This window comes from Rhinolophus hipposideros, assembly GCF_964194185.1.
Source record: "Rhinolophus hipposideros genome assembly, chromosome: 3".
NCBI lineage: Eukaryota > Metazoa > Chordata > Mammalia > Chiroptera > Rhinolophidae > Rhinolophus > Rhinolophus hipposideros.
In genome coordinates, this window is record NC_138049.1 from 47,790,893 (window position 1) to 47,810,015 (window position 19,123).

At 34.7% G+C, this 19,123-nt stretch overlaps 1 protein-coding gene across 1 annotated transcript in view; it reads left to right on the plus strand.

Moving 5' to 3' along the window:
• SEC63 (SEC63 homolog, protein translocation regulator) overlaps nucleotides 1–19,123 on the plus strand; it is a 68,231-nt gene that overhangs the window by 24,413 nt on the left and 24,695 nt on the right. The window contains exons 5-16 of the mRNA XM_081045315.1: nucleotides 2,223–2,284; nucleotides 2,892–2,950; nucleotides 4,528–4,578; nucleotides 6,217–6,325; nucleotides 8,506–8,600; nucleotides 8,699–8,831; nucleotides 10,206–10,298; nucleotides 11,071–11,225; nucleotides 12,508–12,655; nucleotides 15,254–15,336; nucleotides 17,428–17,487; nucleotides 17,680–17,853. Of these exons, the coding sequence (XP_080901441.1) occupies nucleotides 2,223–2,284; nucleotides 2,892–2,950; nucleotides 4,528–4,578; nucleotides 6,217–6,325; nucleotides 8,506–8,600; nucleotides 8,699–8,831; nucleotides 10,206–10,298; nucleotides 11,071–11,225; nucleotides 12,508–12,655; nucleotides 15,254–15,336; nucleotides 17,428–17,487; nucleotides 17,680–17,853 (1,222 nt within the window). The remainder of the gene's footprint in view (nucleotides 1–2,222; nucleotides 2,285–2,891; nucleotides 2,951–4,527; nucleotides 4,579–6,216; nucleotides 6,326–8,505; nucleotides 8,601–8,698; nucleotides 8,832–10,205; nucleotides 10,299–11,070; nucleotides 11,226–12,507; nucleotides 12,656–15,253; nucleotides 15,337–17,427; nucleotides 17,488–17,679; nucleotides 17,854–19,123) is intronic.

The following is a 19,123-nucleotide window of genomic DNA, read 5'->3' on the forward strand; positions in this document are numbered from 1 at the left end:
TCTTCCCTTATTTGCCCATTATGATAAACTAGCTGGATTCCTATATCTTAATACCAGATTTTACCTGGTAGGCATTGAGGCATTAGGTCAACTGTTGAATTCTCTGGTTCAATCTTGTGGATATAGTTGGGATTTGGCTTTCAGGTATAAAACTCATCTTTAAAGCTACTTTATAACAAGTGGGCAGCAGAGATATTACCTTAAAGCTACTGTAATTTTTAAAAATTTTGTTTTCATGTGTTCGTACACCTGAATATGCAGCTTAGCTCTCCATAGCCCACTCAGTGTCACTCACATATAATTTAGAGAAAGCATTCTCTAGATCAGGATTTATAATCTGTTTCTGAAATTGTATACAGAATTTATGTATATTTGTAATTGTCTATTTTTTCCAGAGCAAAAGGGGCATATACTTCATTAGATTCATAATTGGATCTAGGACACAATCTCCCACTTCCAAAGTGAAGGGATATAATCATGTTTAGGAAACTTGATACTCATTGAATTTTTAAAAATTGGTATCATTGGTCTTGTTTAAGCTTGTTGTATATGAACTAACAAATCACATAGCTTTTTAAGTACTTTGTGTCTTAGGAATGGTAGTATACTAAAGCACTAATAACTAGCAAAAAATCAGTTGCTTTTTTTACACTGACTTTTTAAAAAGTTGATCCTTTAATTTGATTGAGTATCCAGCGTGTAACACAGCAGTTGTACAAGTTGGGTTAATGAATGAGTTCATGGAATTGTAATCAAATGTGTGTGCAGGTTAAAAACCAAGTTTTTCTATAATATGAGCTGTGCTTGATCTTGCAAGATCCTAGGGCATTATACAGAGAACAGAGCAGTTTATTGTGCTGTCATCAGCAGAAAGGCAGAAGGGGACAGATAATAATTTGGGACAAACGAAATCGAATTAGAAGACAGAATATTGAGAGAAACAGTAGCTAAAGCTCTGGGTGAGGTGGGCTATTGTACAGGTATACCAGAGCAAAAGTTTTTGAGAAACATCCCTCTCTCAGCAGAAAAGAATCTTGACACCACTCCTTATTAACTTGCAGTGTCCCTAATAATGCTTTCCATTAGCTCCTAATGGAAAAAAATAATTTCACAGTATTTTACTGTGGCCTTAGTCCAAATAGTGTAAGTGGAGTTAGTTAAATAAGAACTAAAGATGTCAAGGTACTTATTTTCATAAATGACCAAAGAGATAAGTTTAAAAAAAATCGTTGAAAATTTTTGCTGTTTTATAAAGGTACTTCTGCATTCTCTCTCTCAACATGGAACTTGGTTGAATAGAACCTACATTGTATCTTAAGTGCATGTATTCTGAGAAATAGAAATACGGCTAAAAAATTAGATTTTGACATAAGCATAATCTTTTACCAACTGGTGTACATGAATGCCTTCTGTACTATTGCTTAGTTTTGTGTGTGTGTCTGCCTTGTCTCTTTAACAACACTAAAGTTTTTTGCAAGAATTAAAATTTTCTTTTAATGTTTTTTAAACATCTATACTGGGACTTGGAATAAAACCACTCTCACTCTGTGCCTTGAGCCATTGCCCAGGTTAGCGGTTACATTTGTATTTAGGTATTTTACAACATTCGCTCTGTCACTTTCATATTGCCTGGGTTAGGAAGCTGTTGCTTTAGCAGGTACTTTCCTAGTCCTACTGGCAGTTGGCTTAGGAGAAAACTGTGATTTCAGCACAATACAGATGACCTTTCCCACAGCAATGGAGTTTTATAAGTATTTTTTTTCTTTGAGAATGTGGTGCCAGTTTTAGAGGGATTATTAATTTTGTATTAAATTTATATTTAGAAAATAGGTATATATCATTTTTAAAGTATGAACATGCTCATTGAAGAAATTTTGGAAACTATATGAGCATATGATAAAAAGTCACTTGTAATCCTCCCTGCCTTCTCAGAAAATGTATTAGCCTTTAAAATTTCATCTGTTGGCTTGAACTGGCTAAACTTGAGGACACATGGGCCAACCAGGAATTTGTATCAAGGCGTAATAGTTGGCATTTTCTGTTAATGCAGAATTCCTTTCTCTCCCTCCCCCTTTATTTCTAATTTCAGAGAGGCTTTTCTTGATTATCTGAAATTAGTATCTTTAAGAAATGAGTTGGTTGGTTAATGGAGTTTGTATATATGAATACTTATTTCTCAGATGGGGCTTTCTAATGGTTACACCTTGTTCTTTTGATGCTAGTTTAACTGATGAAGAGTCCCGGAAAAATTGGGAAGAGTTTGGAAATCCAGATGGACCACAAGGTATGGTAAATGATGATTAAAACGTACTGGGGATATGGTGTATATTATGAAAATGTTAACTAAATTGAAAAGAATATTTTGATGTTTTAAAGATTATGAATAGGAAAATTGCAACCACAAGGAGTTAAGCAGATATGTAAATTGACTTCTCTTTAATTAATTTTTACTTTATTTTTCTTTCTAGAGACTAGTTTTGAAGATAGAACTTTGATTTGATGCAAAGAGTAGTATTGTCATTCATCATTTCCAGTTAGTTGATAAAAATTGGATGAAAAAAATCTGTTTTTTTTTTTTTTTTTTTTGCTGACTTTAAACCTTTATAGTGTTTACATAAACTCAGGAAATATAAAAGAATGTAGATTTTCTAGGAAGAAGGCATTCATGTACTTAGATTGAATTTTATTTTTTATTTTTTTTCCCCTTCTGGAAAAATTTAGTTTCAGGCATAAATTATATCCCTTAACTTTTGTACAATAGGAGGGAACATACATAATGAGATACTCTTTCTCAGGGTTTTTTTTTTGGGGGGGGGTGAGGCAAAATTTTAGGATTATAAATAAATAAAACTGGAAGTGGAGACTCTTCAGAAATATTCTTCTTATTTTAGCCACAAGCTTTGGAATTGCCCTGCCAGCTTGGATAGTTGACCAGAAAAATTCAATTTTGGTGAGTGCACTTAAATAAGACATATTATTAGGTTGGTGCAAAAGTAATTGCAGTTTTGAACCTTTTATTTATTTATTTTTTTGCAGTGCCTGAGCTGCAGGGGCTGCCAGGCAGCCGCGATGTAGCCTGAGGGCAAGGGTGGGGCTGCAGGGGAGGCTTGCTGTGGTTTCTTTCTTCTTTAAAAATTTTTATTGGGGAATCTTGGAGAACAGTATGTTTCTCCAGGGCCCATCAACTCCAAGTCGTTGTCCTTCAATCTGGTTGTGGAGGGCGCAGCTCTCTGGCCCATGTGGGAATTGAACAGGCAACCCTGTTGTTCAGAGCTGGCGCTCTAACCAGCTGAGCCATCGGCCCACCCTATTTTTAACCTTTTAAACCGCAAATAGTTTTGCACTAACCTAATACAATGTGTTTGACATATCTTGTTGCTATAGAGCTATTACAATGAAAATACTGCTATGCTGTTTTTAATTTAAGTGTGTATTGTGAAACTTGGTATGTAATGGAGAAAATAATTGGTTCCCATTATTAGGTTGTTGGTTTGGGGCAGCGTGTTCTAAATGTAATTTTAAAACCTTAAAGTTGTGGTGATTTTCCTTTTGAGGAAAATTGGGTCCTACCCTTGGATTGGGGAACTACTGTTTTTTATGGTGCTCAAAATTTAAATTATCCTTCGTTTCACATTTACCCAGGCTAGATTAATCTTAACATATGCTAAATTAATGGTATATGTTTCATATGGTACTTTAGGATGCAGTAGGATATCAGACTTCAGTTATAGACGCTGAACTCTAAAACATCAGGAATTACCTTAACCTATTGTTGAGAAGTAGGCGATTGTCTTTTTTGAAAGTGTTTTTCTAGGAGCTATTTTTGAAGCAATAAAAAAAAAATATATGGTTTGTAATTTGTTTACAATGGCTAGATAATCTGATTTTGTGGCAGATTAGCATTTGTTACCTTCAGTATGGTTGCTATATATGTTTATCATGCTTAGGGTTACTCTTGGAATATAAAAGAGAAAGGTAGTTAGCTACTAGATTTGGGAGCAAGCAGTAGGAGACCAACAGACTTCAAACAGAACCTTATGAAGTTGCTCCTTGATATGTAGGCAAAGGAACCAAGTAGGGTTCTATCATTTATTTCCAAGGCACTAACCACTTGACAAGGTGTAGATACATAATCACTTTACTGGAAGGGAAATATAATTTAGAAAGCTGTTTGGCTGGTGTTATTTATAGAGCAAATTAAAAGATATCTATAGAGCAAATTAAAAGATAATTATAGTGAAATAGAGCATAGGTTCTAGAGCTGGAATGCCAATTCTGGCTCCACCACCTACTAGTTGTGTGACCCAGGACAAGCCATGTAACCTATATATGCTGCAGGTTCTCTGTCTGCATCAGGAAAATAATAATGGTACCTTCCTCATAGAGTTTGAAAGTAAGGATTAAACGAAATAATACATGAGGAGTATTTTTAATAGTGCCTTCCCCATATAAGCCTCAAAATAAGTGTTCATGGATGTTATAATTTGCCTGATAAAGGCCATCATTTTTTTCTCTTTTCAATTCTAGGTTTTACTTGTATATGGGTTGGCATTCATGGTTATCCTTCCCGTTGTTGTGGTAAGTTCTGGCTCTTTTTAATAACGTTTTTTTTCCCACTTTGAAAAAAGATTTGATGGCATACTTTGGAGTCTCCCTAAGAAAATATAATTTGAAAAAGACCCCGTGTGTGGGGCAGTCAGAGGGGGGCGGCGGGGGGGGCATAAAAGAAAAAAAAGAAAATATAATTTGTATTAAAATATAATCCATTGATACTTGAATTTTAAGAATCTTATATTCAAATATAGTTCAAAAGTCTTCTAAAGGTGACATCACTGATGTATGTCAAACGTATCTACTTCCAATCCCAAAGTTACACACAACTAAGATAATACAGGTGTATTTAGAGTTTAAAATGAAAGTGTTCCTTCACCACCTCCCTCAACTCCATTTATCTGTCAGAGATAATCACCGCTAAGTGTGTGGTGTTTTCCCTTTCAAATATTCTTGCATGCACTTATGTATACAAACACATTGTTTTAAAAAAGTGATCTTACTATGTGTATTGTGTTGTGACTTTTTTTTTTTTGCTTCACATATTAGGGGCACAACATATAGAGCAACCTCGTTTTTAAAAACAGCTGCATAGTATCTCAATATGGAGATACCATAACGTTTATGATTTTACTGTTTATTACTTTTTTTTTTGAAGATTTTATTGGGGAAGAGGAACAGGACTTTATTGGGGAAGAGTGTGTATTTCCATGACTTTTTATTGGGGAACAGTGGTGTGTTTTGCCCAGGACTCTCATCAGCTCCATCCAAGTCAGGTTGTTGTCCTTTCAGTCTTAGTTGTGGAGGGCGCAGCTCAGCTCCAGATCCAGTTGCCGTTGCTAGTTGCAGGGGGCAGAGCTCACCATCCCTTGCGGGAGCCAAATGGCAACCTTGTGGTTGAGAGCCCATGCTCCAACTAACTGAGCCATCCGGGAGCTCATCAGCAGCTCAGCTCAAGGTTCTGTGTTCAATCTTAGTTGCACGGGGCACAGCCCACCCTCCATTGTGGGAGTCGAACTGGCAACCTTGTGGTTGAGAGCACTTGCTCCAACCAACTGAGCCATCTGGCCATCCGGGAGCTCAGCGGTAGCTCATTGACCTCATTCTAGTTACGGAGGGCACAGCTCGCTGGCCCATGTGGGAATCGAACCGGCAGCCCTGTTGCCCAGAGCCCTCGCTCTGACAAACTGAGCCCCCTTTCAGCCCCCACTATTTATTACTTTCATGATTGGTAGTGTTCTTTCTGATTAATAGTACCTGAATCCGATAGTGAGGTTAATAATTAACCTTCTTACCTTCTTAATAGGATTGTTGTATGAGGATCCAATTGTATGGAACAAATGTGGATGAAAGTAGTATGTCAACTGTAAAGTTGCTCCTACACTTATTAAATATTTATTGAAGACATGCTACGTGTCAGGAACCAGCTTGTTGCTTATAGAAATGGGTTGTTTCGTTCCTAGTTTGTCTTCAATTTCTAGCAGATAAAAATATTTGCTAAATAAATGATTTGAAAAGTGCAGCAAAGGCATTTGTTCTAAAGCTCAGGTATTTTTATTGGTTTATGAACATTTAGAAAATTTGACCATAAATGTGTTGCTTCAAACTTAACATTTATTACAGTTTTCATGCTTTATTTGTTGTTTAATTTTATTTGTGTTTTAGGGCTCTTGGTGGTATCGTTCAATACGCTATAGTGGAGATCAGATTCTAATACGCACAACACAGATTTATACATATTTTGTTTATAAAACACGAAATATGGATATGAAACGTAAGTAAATTTAAGTAACTTTGTCATTAAATTTCTGAGTCATTTATATAGTTGATATGCATTCAACTGAAGAAACCCTTTTATAGACACTTAGTTCATGTAACTAAAGATGGAGGAAAATGCTAACACTCTTTGTCCCATTTCTTGATCTGTATTTTTATTATTCCCTTTTACTCAGCCGTGTGTGTGTGTGTGTGTGTGTGTGTGTGTGTGTGTGTGTGTGTTTCAGAAATTTTATGGCAAAGCTTCATGGGGGCTAATTTTGTAATAATACCAGGTAACATTTCTTGAGTATTTGTTGTGTGCCAGGCATTGCTAGGGACTATACATGTAATAGCTTATTTAATCCTTGCTGTGCCCCCCATAAGTAAGTACTGTTTTTAAGCACATTTCATAGATGAGGAAACTCTGTCACTGTCTGTAAGTGACACAGCTGGGATTGAACATTGAACCCAGGCAGTCTGGCTCCTGAGTCATAAATCAGTACACTATACTGTATTAATTGTAAAATAAGTAGAGGTCTTTAGGTGTAGTAAAAGAAAACTGCTAAAATATTTCATTCCTAGAGTCTTATTTCAGAATTTCTTATGAAAAAAAGGAAGTACTATCTTAAATACTTGCTTGATCCCGTGAAAGTAGCATTGTACGTTTTATCCCTGGACCATGTAGTATTGCCTTTCAGAATCACTGCTCTGCAGAAATCATAAATGTCCCCTTTCCCCTCCTTAAGTAAACAAAAAGAAGACAATAAGTTTTAAATTGTGCTTCACTGGAGAATGCGTTTTTACTCCAAACCCTAAATGGACTTTTCCGTATTTTGGATTTGCAAATTTTACTGACTTTCTTGGTAACCAGAAAGAGACACCTCAGGGTTATGACTGTGTTAATAGAGACTGTGTTTCTGAATCATGAGAGGCCTTTTGTTTCTGAGGAATGAGTGAGTGTTATTTTCCCTTATGCACACATATCACTCTTCCTTATGCTGGATTGAAATGTTGGTTGGTGCAACATTTCACCAATGTTGAAATGTAGGTTGGTGCAAAGTAATGGCGATTTAACAGGTTAAAAATAATTACAAAAACCGCAATTACTTTTGCACCACCCTAATAATTGAGAACTTATTCCCTTATGAAAATGTTTCGTGTTATAATCTATTTTAATGTTTTTTTTTTGCATCAGTGATCTTGATTTCTGTTTCATTTCTGAGAGTGGTGCTTAGCCTTACACAGTTCTATTAAAAAATATATTTTAGCTTGTAGGTTTGATTGTATACCCTTGTTTACTTTAGCATTGGCACCATTTACATAGCTGTCTTAGGACCAGTTGTTTTCATGAAAACATTTGAAGATAGTGATAGTAATAGCTCACACATACTACTGTGCATACTGTATGTCAGGCACATATGAAGAAACAGGCGCATAGAGAGGTGAAAACTATTGTGTAGTTTATTTAGCTAGTAAGTGAAAACTCCAGGGTTTATGCACTTCACTGCTATACTGTCCTGCTTTTTCTGAATACATCGCATATGTTATTTTCTGCTGCAAGGTTAGGTTGATGGTTATAGGTCCAGTCATTAAAGAGCCTGTATAAGCTAACATGACTCGTGCGAATATATGTGGCTGCACATCATATGTATTTCCAGTAACACTACTCCCACACAACTCTCCAGGGTTCTGGAATAAAAGTTTCTGTAAATGACAGTGTATTTTAGTTTATTCAAGGCTCTGAGAAGTCATGAAGTGAAGAAACTTAAAACTTTTAAACTCATTATTTCTCAGCCATATTCAGCCATAGAGTCCCCTTTCTTTCATATAACGTGTATTAATATCACATGGAATACTGAACACTGTAGAAAGTTTCTGTGGAACACATGCCTCGGTCTAGAAACAGATAATATTGGAAGTGATTTTAATGCATCCAGTTGCTTTGGCCCTTAATTTGATGTATATTTCTAGTCACTTGTGATAGAAAAGGTAATATTGCTCATCTTTGAAAAAGTGAGCCATTTCTTTTTATATGGGAGAAATTAATACTTGTTAGTAGTGGAGTTCAAATGATTTTTAAGCACTGTGCGTGATTAGAAAACTGCCTCACTCTAGGATTAATGAAGTATCATAAGAGGGGAAATGAGTAGTGAGCAAATATATTTATTTACCCTCATCTTTCTTTTGTTTTCTTAGGTCTTATCATGGTTTTAGCTGGAGCCTCTGAATTTGATCCTCAATATAATAAAGATGCCACAAGCAGACCAACAGATAATATTCTGATACCTCAGGTTAGGCGTTTCTCCAAAATTCCTTGATAAGCATTTAATTATTAAAGTTAATGCTTTTTAAAATGTTTATTTTTGAATAATTATTTTATTTACTCTAGCTAATCAGAGAAATTGGCAGCATTAATTTAAAGAAGAATGAGCCTCCACTTACCTGCCCATATAGCCTGAAGGCCAGAGTTCTTTTACTGTCTCATCTTGCTAGAATGAAAATTCCTGAGACCCTTGAAGAAGGTATCTGTGATTCTACTATCTGCAGGGTTGTAGTGGTACGAAAGCAGCAGATTTAATTAGACCTCATGGTGCAGTGTTTTTGTTGCTGTTTTTTTCCCCCCCTCAAATAATTAGCTTAAAGACATTTTGAAAAGAAATCTGTATGCTACATAATTACTTCACAAAGACTTCAAAGGTCTAAGGAAATCAGATGTTTTGGTAAATGTTAAAATTTAGTATTTCAAAGTGAGAGTACTCTGAGAAATGTTTAGTCAATTGCAGATTATACAATAATTCCTAATGACTTAAAAAAAAAAGATTTTGTCAGCTTTAGGTGGGGACTTATGGATTTCAAAGCAGATACCTCCATCAACTCCATTACTCCACCACTGTCACCCTTCAGCGGTGGTTACCAATAATAAGTACTTGAAGTCATCTAATTCTACTTAAAAGAAAAGCAGTGGATTGGGACAGCGGTGTTTCCAGGGATGTTATGAATTTGAGTGTCATCTCTTCTTCACTTGCGTTATTTCAATTGAAGTTTTAAAAGAAAGTTATTATTTTAGGGAATGAATGTTATTTCTGAATGTAACACCCCTTCACCCCTTTTAAGCCAATAATGTAATCAAATGCCTCTGAAAACAAGGCCAGTTGAGGCTGATTGGTGATAGATAGGATGCTTCTTATGATGGAATGAGGGAGCACTGTTTAGCCATTGTTATTAGAGTTGCAAGTTAACTAGTAATTCTGTCCTTAATGTTCTGTACAGATATGAGACCATCTCCAGTTTTACCAGTTACCTAAAAAATAGGGAACAAATATTTTTTTAGGTTGAATATTAACCCAATGGATTATTTTAATGGTTAAATATTATATTATTACATGCAGTATAAATGAAAGAGTGTCTCCTCTCTCTCCTCCCCTCGCTTGTTTCTTCTTTCTCTTCCACCTCCTCTGCCCATTTTCTTTCTCCATTTAGTTGACATTTATTCTTAAGCTTAGTCTTTGGATTTATCCATAATTATACTCATAGAAACTTAGGTGCCCAAGAAGAAAATTCGTTTTTAAGTGCAGTAAGGTTAAGATTAGAGTATTACTATTTCAAAAAAAAAAAAAAAGTAGGGAGTTAATTAATAAAGCCCAACACCATAATATTGAAAATTTGCCTTTGGAACGAACATCTGATCTGAGCTGGGTTTTCTGACTGATTTTTGACATAGTGCTGCTGAGGTGACACTGTTGGGTTCAACCTGTAAAATTCTGGGGTCACGTGAGATATTTGTAAGACAATTTACATTTAGTATTAGTCTTAGACTACAGTTGATAAAGATGTTTTAACAATCAATCATAAAAGTGGAATGATTGATTTCAGGGTTTTTAAAAATTGTTTTGCAGATCAACAATTTATGTTGAAAAAATGCCCTGCCCTACTTCAAGAAATGGTTAATGTAATCTGCCAACTAATAATAATGGCCCGGAGCCGTGAAGGTGAGGAGGAAACAATTAATTATGTTGTACTGTTTATTGCAAGCATATGCAGATTACACTTCATAGCTTTAAGATTAAGGGCACTTACTGTGATTCTGTCTGTAAGTTGAAGCAGCTTTCCCAATTTTGTTCATGGTTTTTCTTATTTCTTTCGATGTATTTTCCATTATGTAAAGTATTTATCACAAATCATTATGTTTTGAATTTAATTTTTTCACGTTTTATTGTTTATTTTGGCAAAGATTTAAAATATCCTTTTCCTTCCTCTGAATATTTTTAGAGTTAGGTTATTCTGCATTTTAATAGTGTGTTTGAAGTGATTCTCTAAGTGATGTCATGATGACTCATTTGACATGTAGTAGGTTTTGCATAAAGGGAAAAAAGAATGAGGGAGTTGTGGTCAGTAATGGAAAGGGAGATCCTTAAAAAAGGGGATAGTGGTTGTGGTTTGTTCTGATGGATAATGTCTATTCTTGGCATGGTGTCATTATGTTCTTGGTACCGGTAATGTCTGAGAATGTACCGTTTTTGGAGCTGATGTAAAGAATTTTTCTATTAAATCAGTGGTTGTTGCTGGACAATGTGTATTTGACCAAATTTGTATATATTTTGTATTTTATCTAATATCTTTTAAAGGAAAGTCAACACTGTGATTTTAAAATTTGAGGGATTACGGATAGTCACATGAATCTTGTTTTTGTGATGAATTGTATACTCTTGAACATATAGACAGTCCAGCTCTGTTTTTTTTTTTCCTCCTATTCTTTCTAAGAAAGGGAGTTTCGTGCTCCAACGTTGGCATCCCTAGAAAACTGCATGAAGCTGTCCCAGATGGCCGTGCAAGGCCTTCAGCAGTTTAAGTCTCCCCTTCTGCAGCTCCCTCACATTGAAGAGGACAATCTTAGAAGGGTTTCTAATCATAAAAAGGTAATTCTTTGCTACTTTCAAATCATTTTCCAGCAATTTGTCATGTTACTTAAAGATAACATGGAAGTTTTCTAGAAATGGTTACCATGAATTTTTTAGATTTAGGATGTCTTAAACATTCTCAAACTATCCCTCAAGTGGTTCTGTTCATATTTTTTTGATGAGGTAGCTGTTTTATAGTATCTTACTACTGTAAGTGATTTTACTACTCTTAGGAGTCAGTGCAGCTTAACAGTTAACACTTTGTTCCTTATGTTACCAAAAATGAATATACTAAATAAAAATGCACTGTATACTTTTCAGTCATTTCATTTGTGGTTAAATGTTGGGTAATGGTTTATTAGTTTAATATGAACAAAATAAACGTTGAAAAATAAGTAGTTCAAATAAAGATAATTCTTCTTTAGAAATACAATTATAGTGAAGACATAATGAATCTTAAGAGAGAGCCAAAGTACCGTATGTATAAATGAAAAACTTGAGGAAATATAAAATAAAACAGTGAAATTATAATTTTGGTTGGAGATTTTAAACGTTACATTATATCCATTCAACAAAGTAGGCAGAAGATAGACATTGGATTTGATAGTATATTAGGTAGCACTAATAAATTTATATTAGAAATTTGTACCAGAGTTCTCTTTCCAAGTACTTGTTTTATTTAAGTCATAATTGAAAAGTTCAGAATCTAAAAACAGGCATTTCACATGCCTCATGATCTAATCCCTGTCTGTGAAAGTAAAACTTAATAGCTAGCACCAAACACCTGGAAATTAAAACACTCTCCTAAATATCCATTTAGCCAAGATGGATATTACTGCAATAATGGACAACTATATTTAGAAAAAAAACAAAAAATGAGAATATTCCATAATAAAACCTTTAGGGTATAGCTGTACTTGGAGATATATTCATACTCTTAAAAGTTTTTATCATTAAAATAGAAAATAAAGGTCAATGTACTGAGCACATCAAATCACAATAGTTCTTGCTTAGGTCAAGATTTTATATAATGCTATTTTTTTTCCCTGTAACTTTTTCTAATTTAAAAAAATAACCCTGTGCTAACTGTGTAATTAAAAAAAAATCCTAAATTTAAATTTCCTTGGAGTAAAAGGCCATGAAATGCTATAAAGTTGTATTTTCTGCTTTGAAATATATATAATCTTAACATTTTTCTACAAGTTCTTGGATTTTGTCTTAGTAAACATGCTAATACTTTTCCTTTTATGAAAAGTTTTATGACTTTGGATTTATTTTCTTTCTCTCTTTTTAAATTCAGTACAAAATTAAGACTATCCAGGATTTGGTGAGTTTAAAAGAATCAGATCGTCATAATCTACTGCATTTCCTGGAAGATGAAAAATATGAAGAGGTTATGGCTGTCCTTGGGAGTTTCCCACATGTGACTATGGACATAAAATCACAGGGCAAGTAGGAGGGTTAGCGGTTGAATGTTGATTGTTTCCCTTTTGATAGACTGGCTCTCGTTTGTTTGGCTCAAGGTTCTTAAAACACTTCATTTAATAACATAACTTGTAATTAGGCTTTGCAGAACTAGTTTACTTGTCAGATTTACTATGGTGGAATACAATGTACTGTATACTTCATAGTTTTGAGAACACTGATAAAGTCTTACTTTTATTATCCTTATAATGGGATTCAGTTTGAGGAGTCTTGTAGTTCAACTTTCAGGAATATCTTAACTTTTCAAAGAATGAAAGAGTTTCAGATGTAATGAAAGATATTTATAACACTATATCTATTGTTAGTGTGAAAGACGTAGCTGCTTAGTTCTAAAATTAATTTAAAATAACCAATTTATGTTAATTAAGCCTTGAAAATTACCATATTGTCTGTGTTTTTCTTGACTTACCTCTACCTGCTTGGAGTGAAGAAAACAGAGTATTTTTCTACCTACTTAATTGCCCCTTGAGTTCCCATTTTAATAGCTGAATAATAATATTGTAGAATGGTGACAGAATTAGAGATTATCTGCTGCATTCCTTCATGGAGGCATTGTTCTGAGCTTTGACATTTACTAACTTACTGTTGTGATAACATTCTTGGGGAACCAAGAATACAAAGATGCATTAGAAATGGTTTTGGTCTTTAAAGGGCTTATATAGTCTAGTTGAGGAAATAGGCCATAAACAGAGGATTAAAAACAAGGAAACGTAGGCTGGGTACTAAGTGAATGACAAAGACATTGTACATTGTATTCATTCAACAAACATTGAGTGCCATTTATTCTTCTGGGTGCTGGGGAAGCAGTGGTGCGTAGGACAAAGCCTCTGCCGTACTGAGTTTGCATTCCAGTTGGAATTAAGAAGAGACAAGTGGCTCTCAAAGACTGGGATGTTTGAGAAAAGAAGGTAAACTGCAGTCTAGTTTCAGTTCGACTGGAGTGTAGGATGTATGTAGGAAAATGCGCTGCTTTGGTGTGGGGTGTTGGGATTTCTTTGTGGGTCCAGGAGTTTTAAACATTAAAAATACTAAAAGCTGAAGGCTTCATTTAGGACCATGCTAATTTAATCAGAAACTATTCAAATAAAAATCTAGTTTGGGACTGAAGAGGTACTCTTTCATATTATCAAAGGTTTTAAAATATATATGCTCCTTAGAAAATGAATGTCGAGAGATTTTCTTATTAGATGTAAGGTAAGAGTATTCAGTCTCACTCCAGAACACCATGATGTATTCCATTCCATATCATTTTGTATGGACAATTTATATTTTTTACAAGTGCCGTTCCAATGTGTAGTATGAGTAGTAGAGTTCATGGAGGGAGAGTAGGAGAACTACAGACGCAGGAAAGGGGCACCTGCCTGATCCGGTGCTGGAGGTAGTGGAGCTCTTCTCCCACATTCCAGGGGCTGTATAGAATCACTTACAGGCTTTTCTTCACTTGAAAGCACCAAGTGACAGACATTGTTATAGGTGTTAATTCACGTGCAGTGCTCATGCACAGACAGCAGTGCAGTGTTGATGAATATGTAGCACGGATTTGATTTGAGATAATGGAGACTTCCAGGTTTAAGAAAGGATACCGTACCCTACTGTACCCTTTTTTGATACCCAGCTGTTGTACCTCACAGCCAATGATGGAGGAGATAGCAGTTATAGGTTGTTGAAGGTCATTCTTTTCCAACTGGTGGTGTGCTAGTTCAGGCCAGAACAGAGTGTGCTAATCTAAATCTGTAAAATAAACATGGCAAACTTAGAAAACCTGTAGGCAGAAATACATAGTGAAGAAAATGCTAATAGATAAAATCTGTAGGAAAAAAGTGAATTATATCTGCATTTGAATGGAAGATATGTTTGATAAGTTATATTAATTTATTAATCGTAATTTTAATTTATTTTATTTTAATGTTAAGTATATTTTGTTATTAGGTTTTTGGGGCTGTGTGTGGCCAATGTGGTTTAAAAAAATTAAACAATTACAAAAACATTTCAAAAATATATTTTTAAGTATAAATATTTTGAAGTTCTTATCTTCAAAATCTCTTTAATGTGGTTTAGAATACTAGTTTTAATTATTTTATTCTGACAGGCAGACAATGATCATACAGATGAAATTTTGTGAATATATAGTTTGCACAATTTAATAGAGTGACAGAATCCTATTTTTATATCACTATGAAAGAAAGCTGTGGTATGGTAGTCCTCACATTATACTTTGCTTTTAAAAACCGGGGTTTGAAACTTATGGGTGCCAGCATAGCCATTATGTGACATGGGGCATTTTACTTTATTTCTGAATCTCACTTCCTTCTTTAAAGTAGAAATAATAGTAATGCTTCATAGAACTAGTTTAAGGATTAAATGAGAACATTGTTGAAGGCATCTACTGGAGAGCCTTATACAGAATAGACAGACAATAAATTATTTTTTATTGAGTAAACTTAAAATATAGTGTTTGAAATACTGAAGTACATGGATTTGGGTAAGTTAAGTTTTGCTGTTTGAGTTGACGAAGAGCTTGGTTTTTAGTTTCCGCTCAGTTCTTCCCCTTCTCCTGACAGTGTTGGATGATGAAGACAGCAACAACATCACCGTAGGGTCCCTAGTGACGGTGCTGGTGAAACTGACAAGGCAAACAATGGCGGTAAACTGTTTGTTTGTATTTGTATGCTTTAAATTGTGTGTTAAGGTGTTTGGTGTTTATTTTCTCATTTTCAATTATATGTTCCCAAATCAAAAATATTGAGTAGCAAAATCTAATTCTGCAAGTGCTGTTAGCTGTTTTGAAATTTTAAATTAATTTTCAGAGTTTTTCACATTTGTTTTCACACAAAAACGTTGAAAAAACAGATTAATTTTTCATGTGATGATTTGTCAATTCCCTATAATGTGGGTATAGTTCTTAAACTTTAAAGTGCTATTGAGAGGTTATTACTGATTGCTGTTGAGAGTTTACTCCTTTTATTTCTATTTATTTTTTTATTTTAAAAATTTTGTTGAAAACTTTTTAAAAAATTATGTGAAAAATTCATGCTGTCTGAGAAAAAATTCAGGCAATGCAGGAAAGTATAAGAAGACATTAACATCTAACATCTTATCATTCTGAGATGATCAGTTTTGAAGCTCACCTCTTTACATATCCTAAGGCATGACTAACCATGGAGTTAAATGATGTATTTTTCATGGATCCCTTCTCTCATCCACCTTTCTCAGGAAACCCTTTGTCAGTCCCTATGACCAGAATTCAGTCTTGTGTATATCCTTTCATATCTTTCTCCAAGCTCATATTTACTATCTGGACCTTTACAGTGCATAATGTATATGCTTATACATGAGTGCTGCTATTTTTCTCATTCTTTTTTATTAAATCCGATCACATTGTATATGTTTCTTGCATCTTGTTTTTCTCAGTTACTATGACATATTTGTAGTACTTCCCAAGTTACAACTATAATTGTAACTCATTTTTAATAGACTGTATAGTATTTCAACTCAGTTTGTTTAACGAGTGATAGTTTTAGCCTGTTCTGCTCTGGGTCTTTGAGCATCTGCAGAAAACATATGCTGCACTTAAACGGCATGTCTAAAACCTCTGGTAGGAAAAGCATATTTTGTAGGATATATTAAATCAAAGATGTTGATTTTTATGGTAGCAAGTGGTAATGAAGCATTTGCGCCGTGGACTCTGGATGGGAAAAGTGGAAACTCTAAGTCAGGGCCAGGATTGGGTTTACAATCCAGATTTATACTACCCACATGCTTTTGAGTTCCCAGCCTGAGAAATGAGCAAAAAAATTGGCCTTGGGCTATTGACACTCTGGGGTAATTGGTAGAAAAAAAACCAAAACTGTCCTGGAGGAAGGGAAGGAATTGAGTATTTATCCTCCAATTCTTGTATGAACTGTACCTCAGAGTAATTAAGTATTAGAACCCAGTAATAAATGAAACAAGCAGAGATGGTAGAATTAGAGTAGGAGTTGGCATACTTTTTCTGTAAAGGTCCAGTTAGTAACTATTTTAGATGTTACAGGCCATACAGTCTCTGTAGCAACTACTGAAATCACAAGTGGGCACGGTTGTGTTCTAATAAAACTTTGTTTAAAAAGCAGGCAATGGGCCATAGTTTGCTGACTCCTGAATTACTAGGCTAACAGTTATCATTTTTCACTTGTTAGCTTTAGTTATCCCAGGGAGCTTGTTAAACACAACCCACATTACTTGTTGATTCTTACTGGAATTTAAATCCTAAACTTATAGCTTCTGTACTGATTCTAAATGGATTATATGGCGGGTGGATATGTCTTTAGGATATGTGTATTTTCTTGGCATTCCACTTCATTACAGATCCAATGAGCAGTATCACTGACAATAATGAATAAACTAATATTGGTCTTACGAAGTTTTAATATTAGAAAATAATGTAATGTATTAAAATTCTCATAACTTTAAAATAGTCACGTCTTATTACTTTCGAATAAAAGTGAAAATTTAAACTGAAATATTGTTGGCTTTAGAATGAATTTACACATCTTAAGTCATTGTATTTGTAAACTTAAGTAGACTTTACTTTTCAAAATATACTCAAGAGAGATGTGAGATATTTTGAAGGTAACTTCTGAAGTATCATTTAGTAATTGCTAAGTTTCCTGTGCCCCCTGCCTCCCTATCATCACCAGTTTTATCTGAAAGATAACTACAGATTGACAGACTATATTTTTCTTTTCACTGCCTCCAGGAAGTATTTGAAAAGGAACAGTCCATCTGTGCTGCAGAGGAACAGCCAACAGAAGATGGGGTAAATACTTATTTCATTACTTCTCTTTCTTGATGATAGAAATGTTTTGTTTAGTTCTCTGATTTATATTGCTGTAGGAGAATAATTCAGTTTAAAACATTTAGCTTAGCCATTCCACCTAAAGATTGCTATGACTCCCAAATGAAAGTATTGTTATAACTTCTGAGTGTGTACGTATGTTGTGATTTACAGCTGGGTGACACTAACAAAAACAGGACAAAAGGAGGATGGCAACAGAAGAGTAAAGGACCCAAGAAAACTGCTAAATCAAAAAAAAAGAAACCTGTAAAAAAAAAACCTACACCTGTGCCCTTATCACAATCAAAGCAACAGAAACAAAAGCAGGCAAATGGAGTCATTGGGAGTGTAAGTTTATTACTGTTATTATATAATTGTCTTTACTGAGGTATGACATCCATTAAAATGTTCAAATCTTACGCTTACAGCTCCTGAAGTTTTACATTGCACGGTATGTACCCATGATAGCCAGTCAAGATAGAAAACCTTACCAGCACCCTAGGATAGGAAGCTCTCTTGTGCCCCTTTGCAGTCAATGACTCCCATCCACCTCCACACCCTTCCCCCATTCTGTTATTAATTAGTTTGACCTGTTCTTAAACTTCATGTGAGTGAAATGGTTTGGCTGCTTTCATTCAATATCGTGTCCGTGACATTAATGTACATTGTGAGTAGCAGCAGTCCAGTGTGTGTGTGTGTTTCCATTATATGAATATACTACAGTTTATCTGTTCTGTGGTTGGTCAACATTTGGGTTGTTTCTAGTTTTTTGCCTATTATGAATAAAGGTGCTATGCTTATTCTTGTGTATGCCATTTTGTGGACATTTGTTTTTCTTAGGCATGTACCTAGCAGGGGAATTACTGGGTTATAAAATAGGTTTATGTTTAACTCGTTGAAAGAGCCCATTTTCCAGAGTTGTATCATTTTATGCTCCGACCAGCAAAATAAGAGCCTAGTTGTTCACATCCTCACATACTTGGTTTTACTAGTCTTTTTCATTTTATTTCAGCTACTGTGGTGGGTCTGTTGTATCTTTGCGTGTGGTTTTTATTTGTATTTACCTGATGACTAATGATATTGAGCACCCTTTCATATGCTTACTGGTCGTTTGGATATCCTCTTTTTCTGTTGGGGTGTTTGTCTTATGGATTTGTAGTATTCCTTTAGATATTCTGGATATGAGTCCTGTTTTACTCTTAATGGTAGCTTAGCTTTTGATAGAATTTTAATGAAGTCTGTTTTATCAGTCTTTTATGGTTAGTGCTTTTGTGTTCTGTTTAAGACATCACTGCCTATCCCAAGGACACAAAGACATGGAGAGATTTTTCTATAATACTTACAGAAGTGTTATTATTTTACCTGTTATATTTAGCTCTGTGATACATTTTGAATACATTTTTGTGAGTCGTGTGAGATAGGGATTATGGACAACATGTTCTAGCACCGTTTATAGAAAAGGTCATCCTTTCCTCCCTGAAATGCAATGTTGTAAAACAAGTGACTGTAACTGTATATGTACCTATCTCTTTATGGCCTCTACTCCAGTTCATTGGTCTATTCTTTTGCCAATGTCACTCTGTCTTAATTATGGTGGCTTTATGTTAAGTCTTTTTTT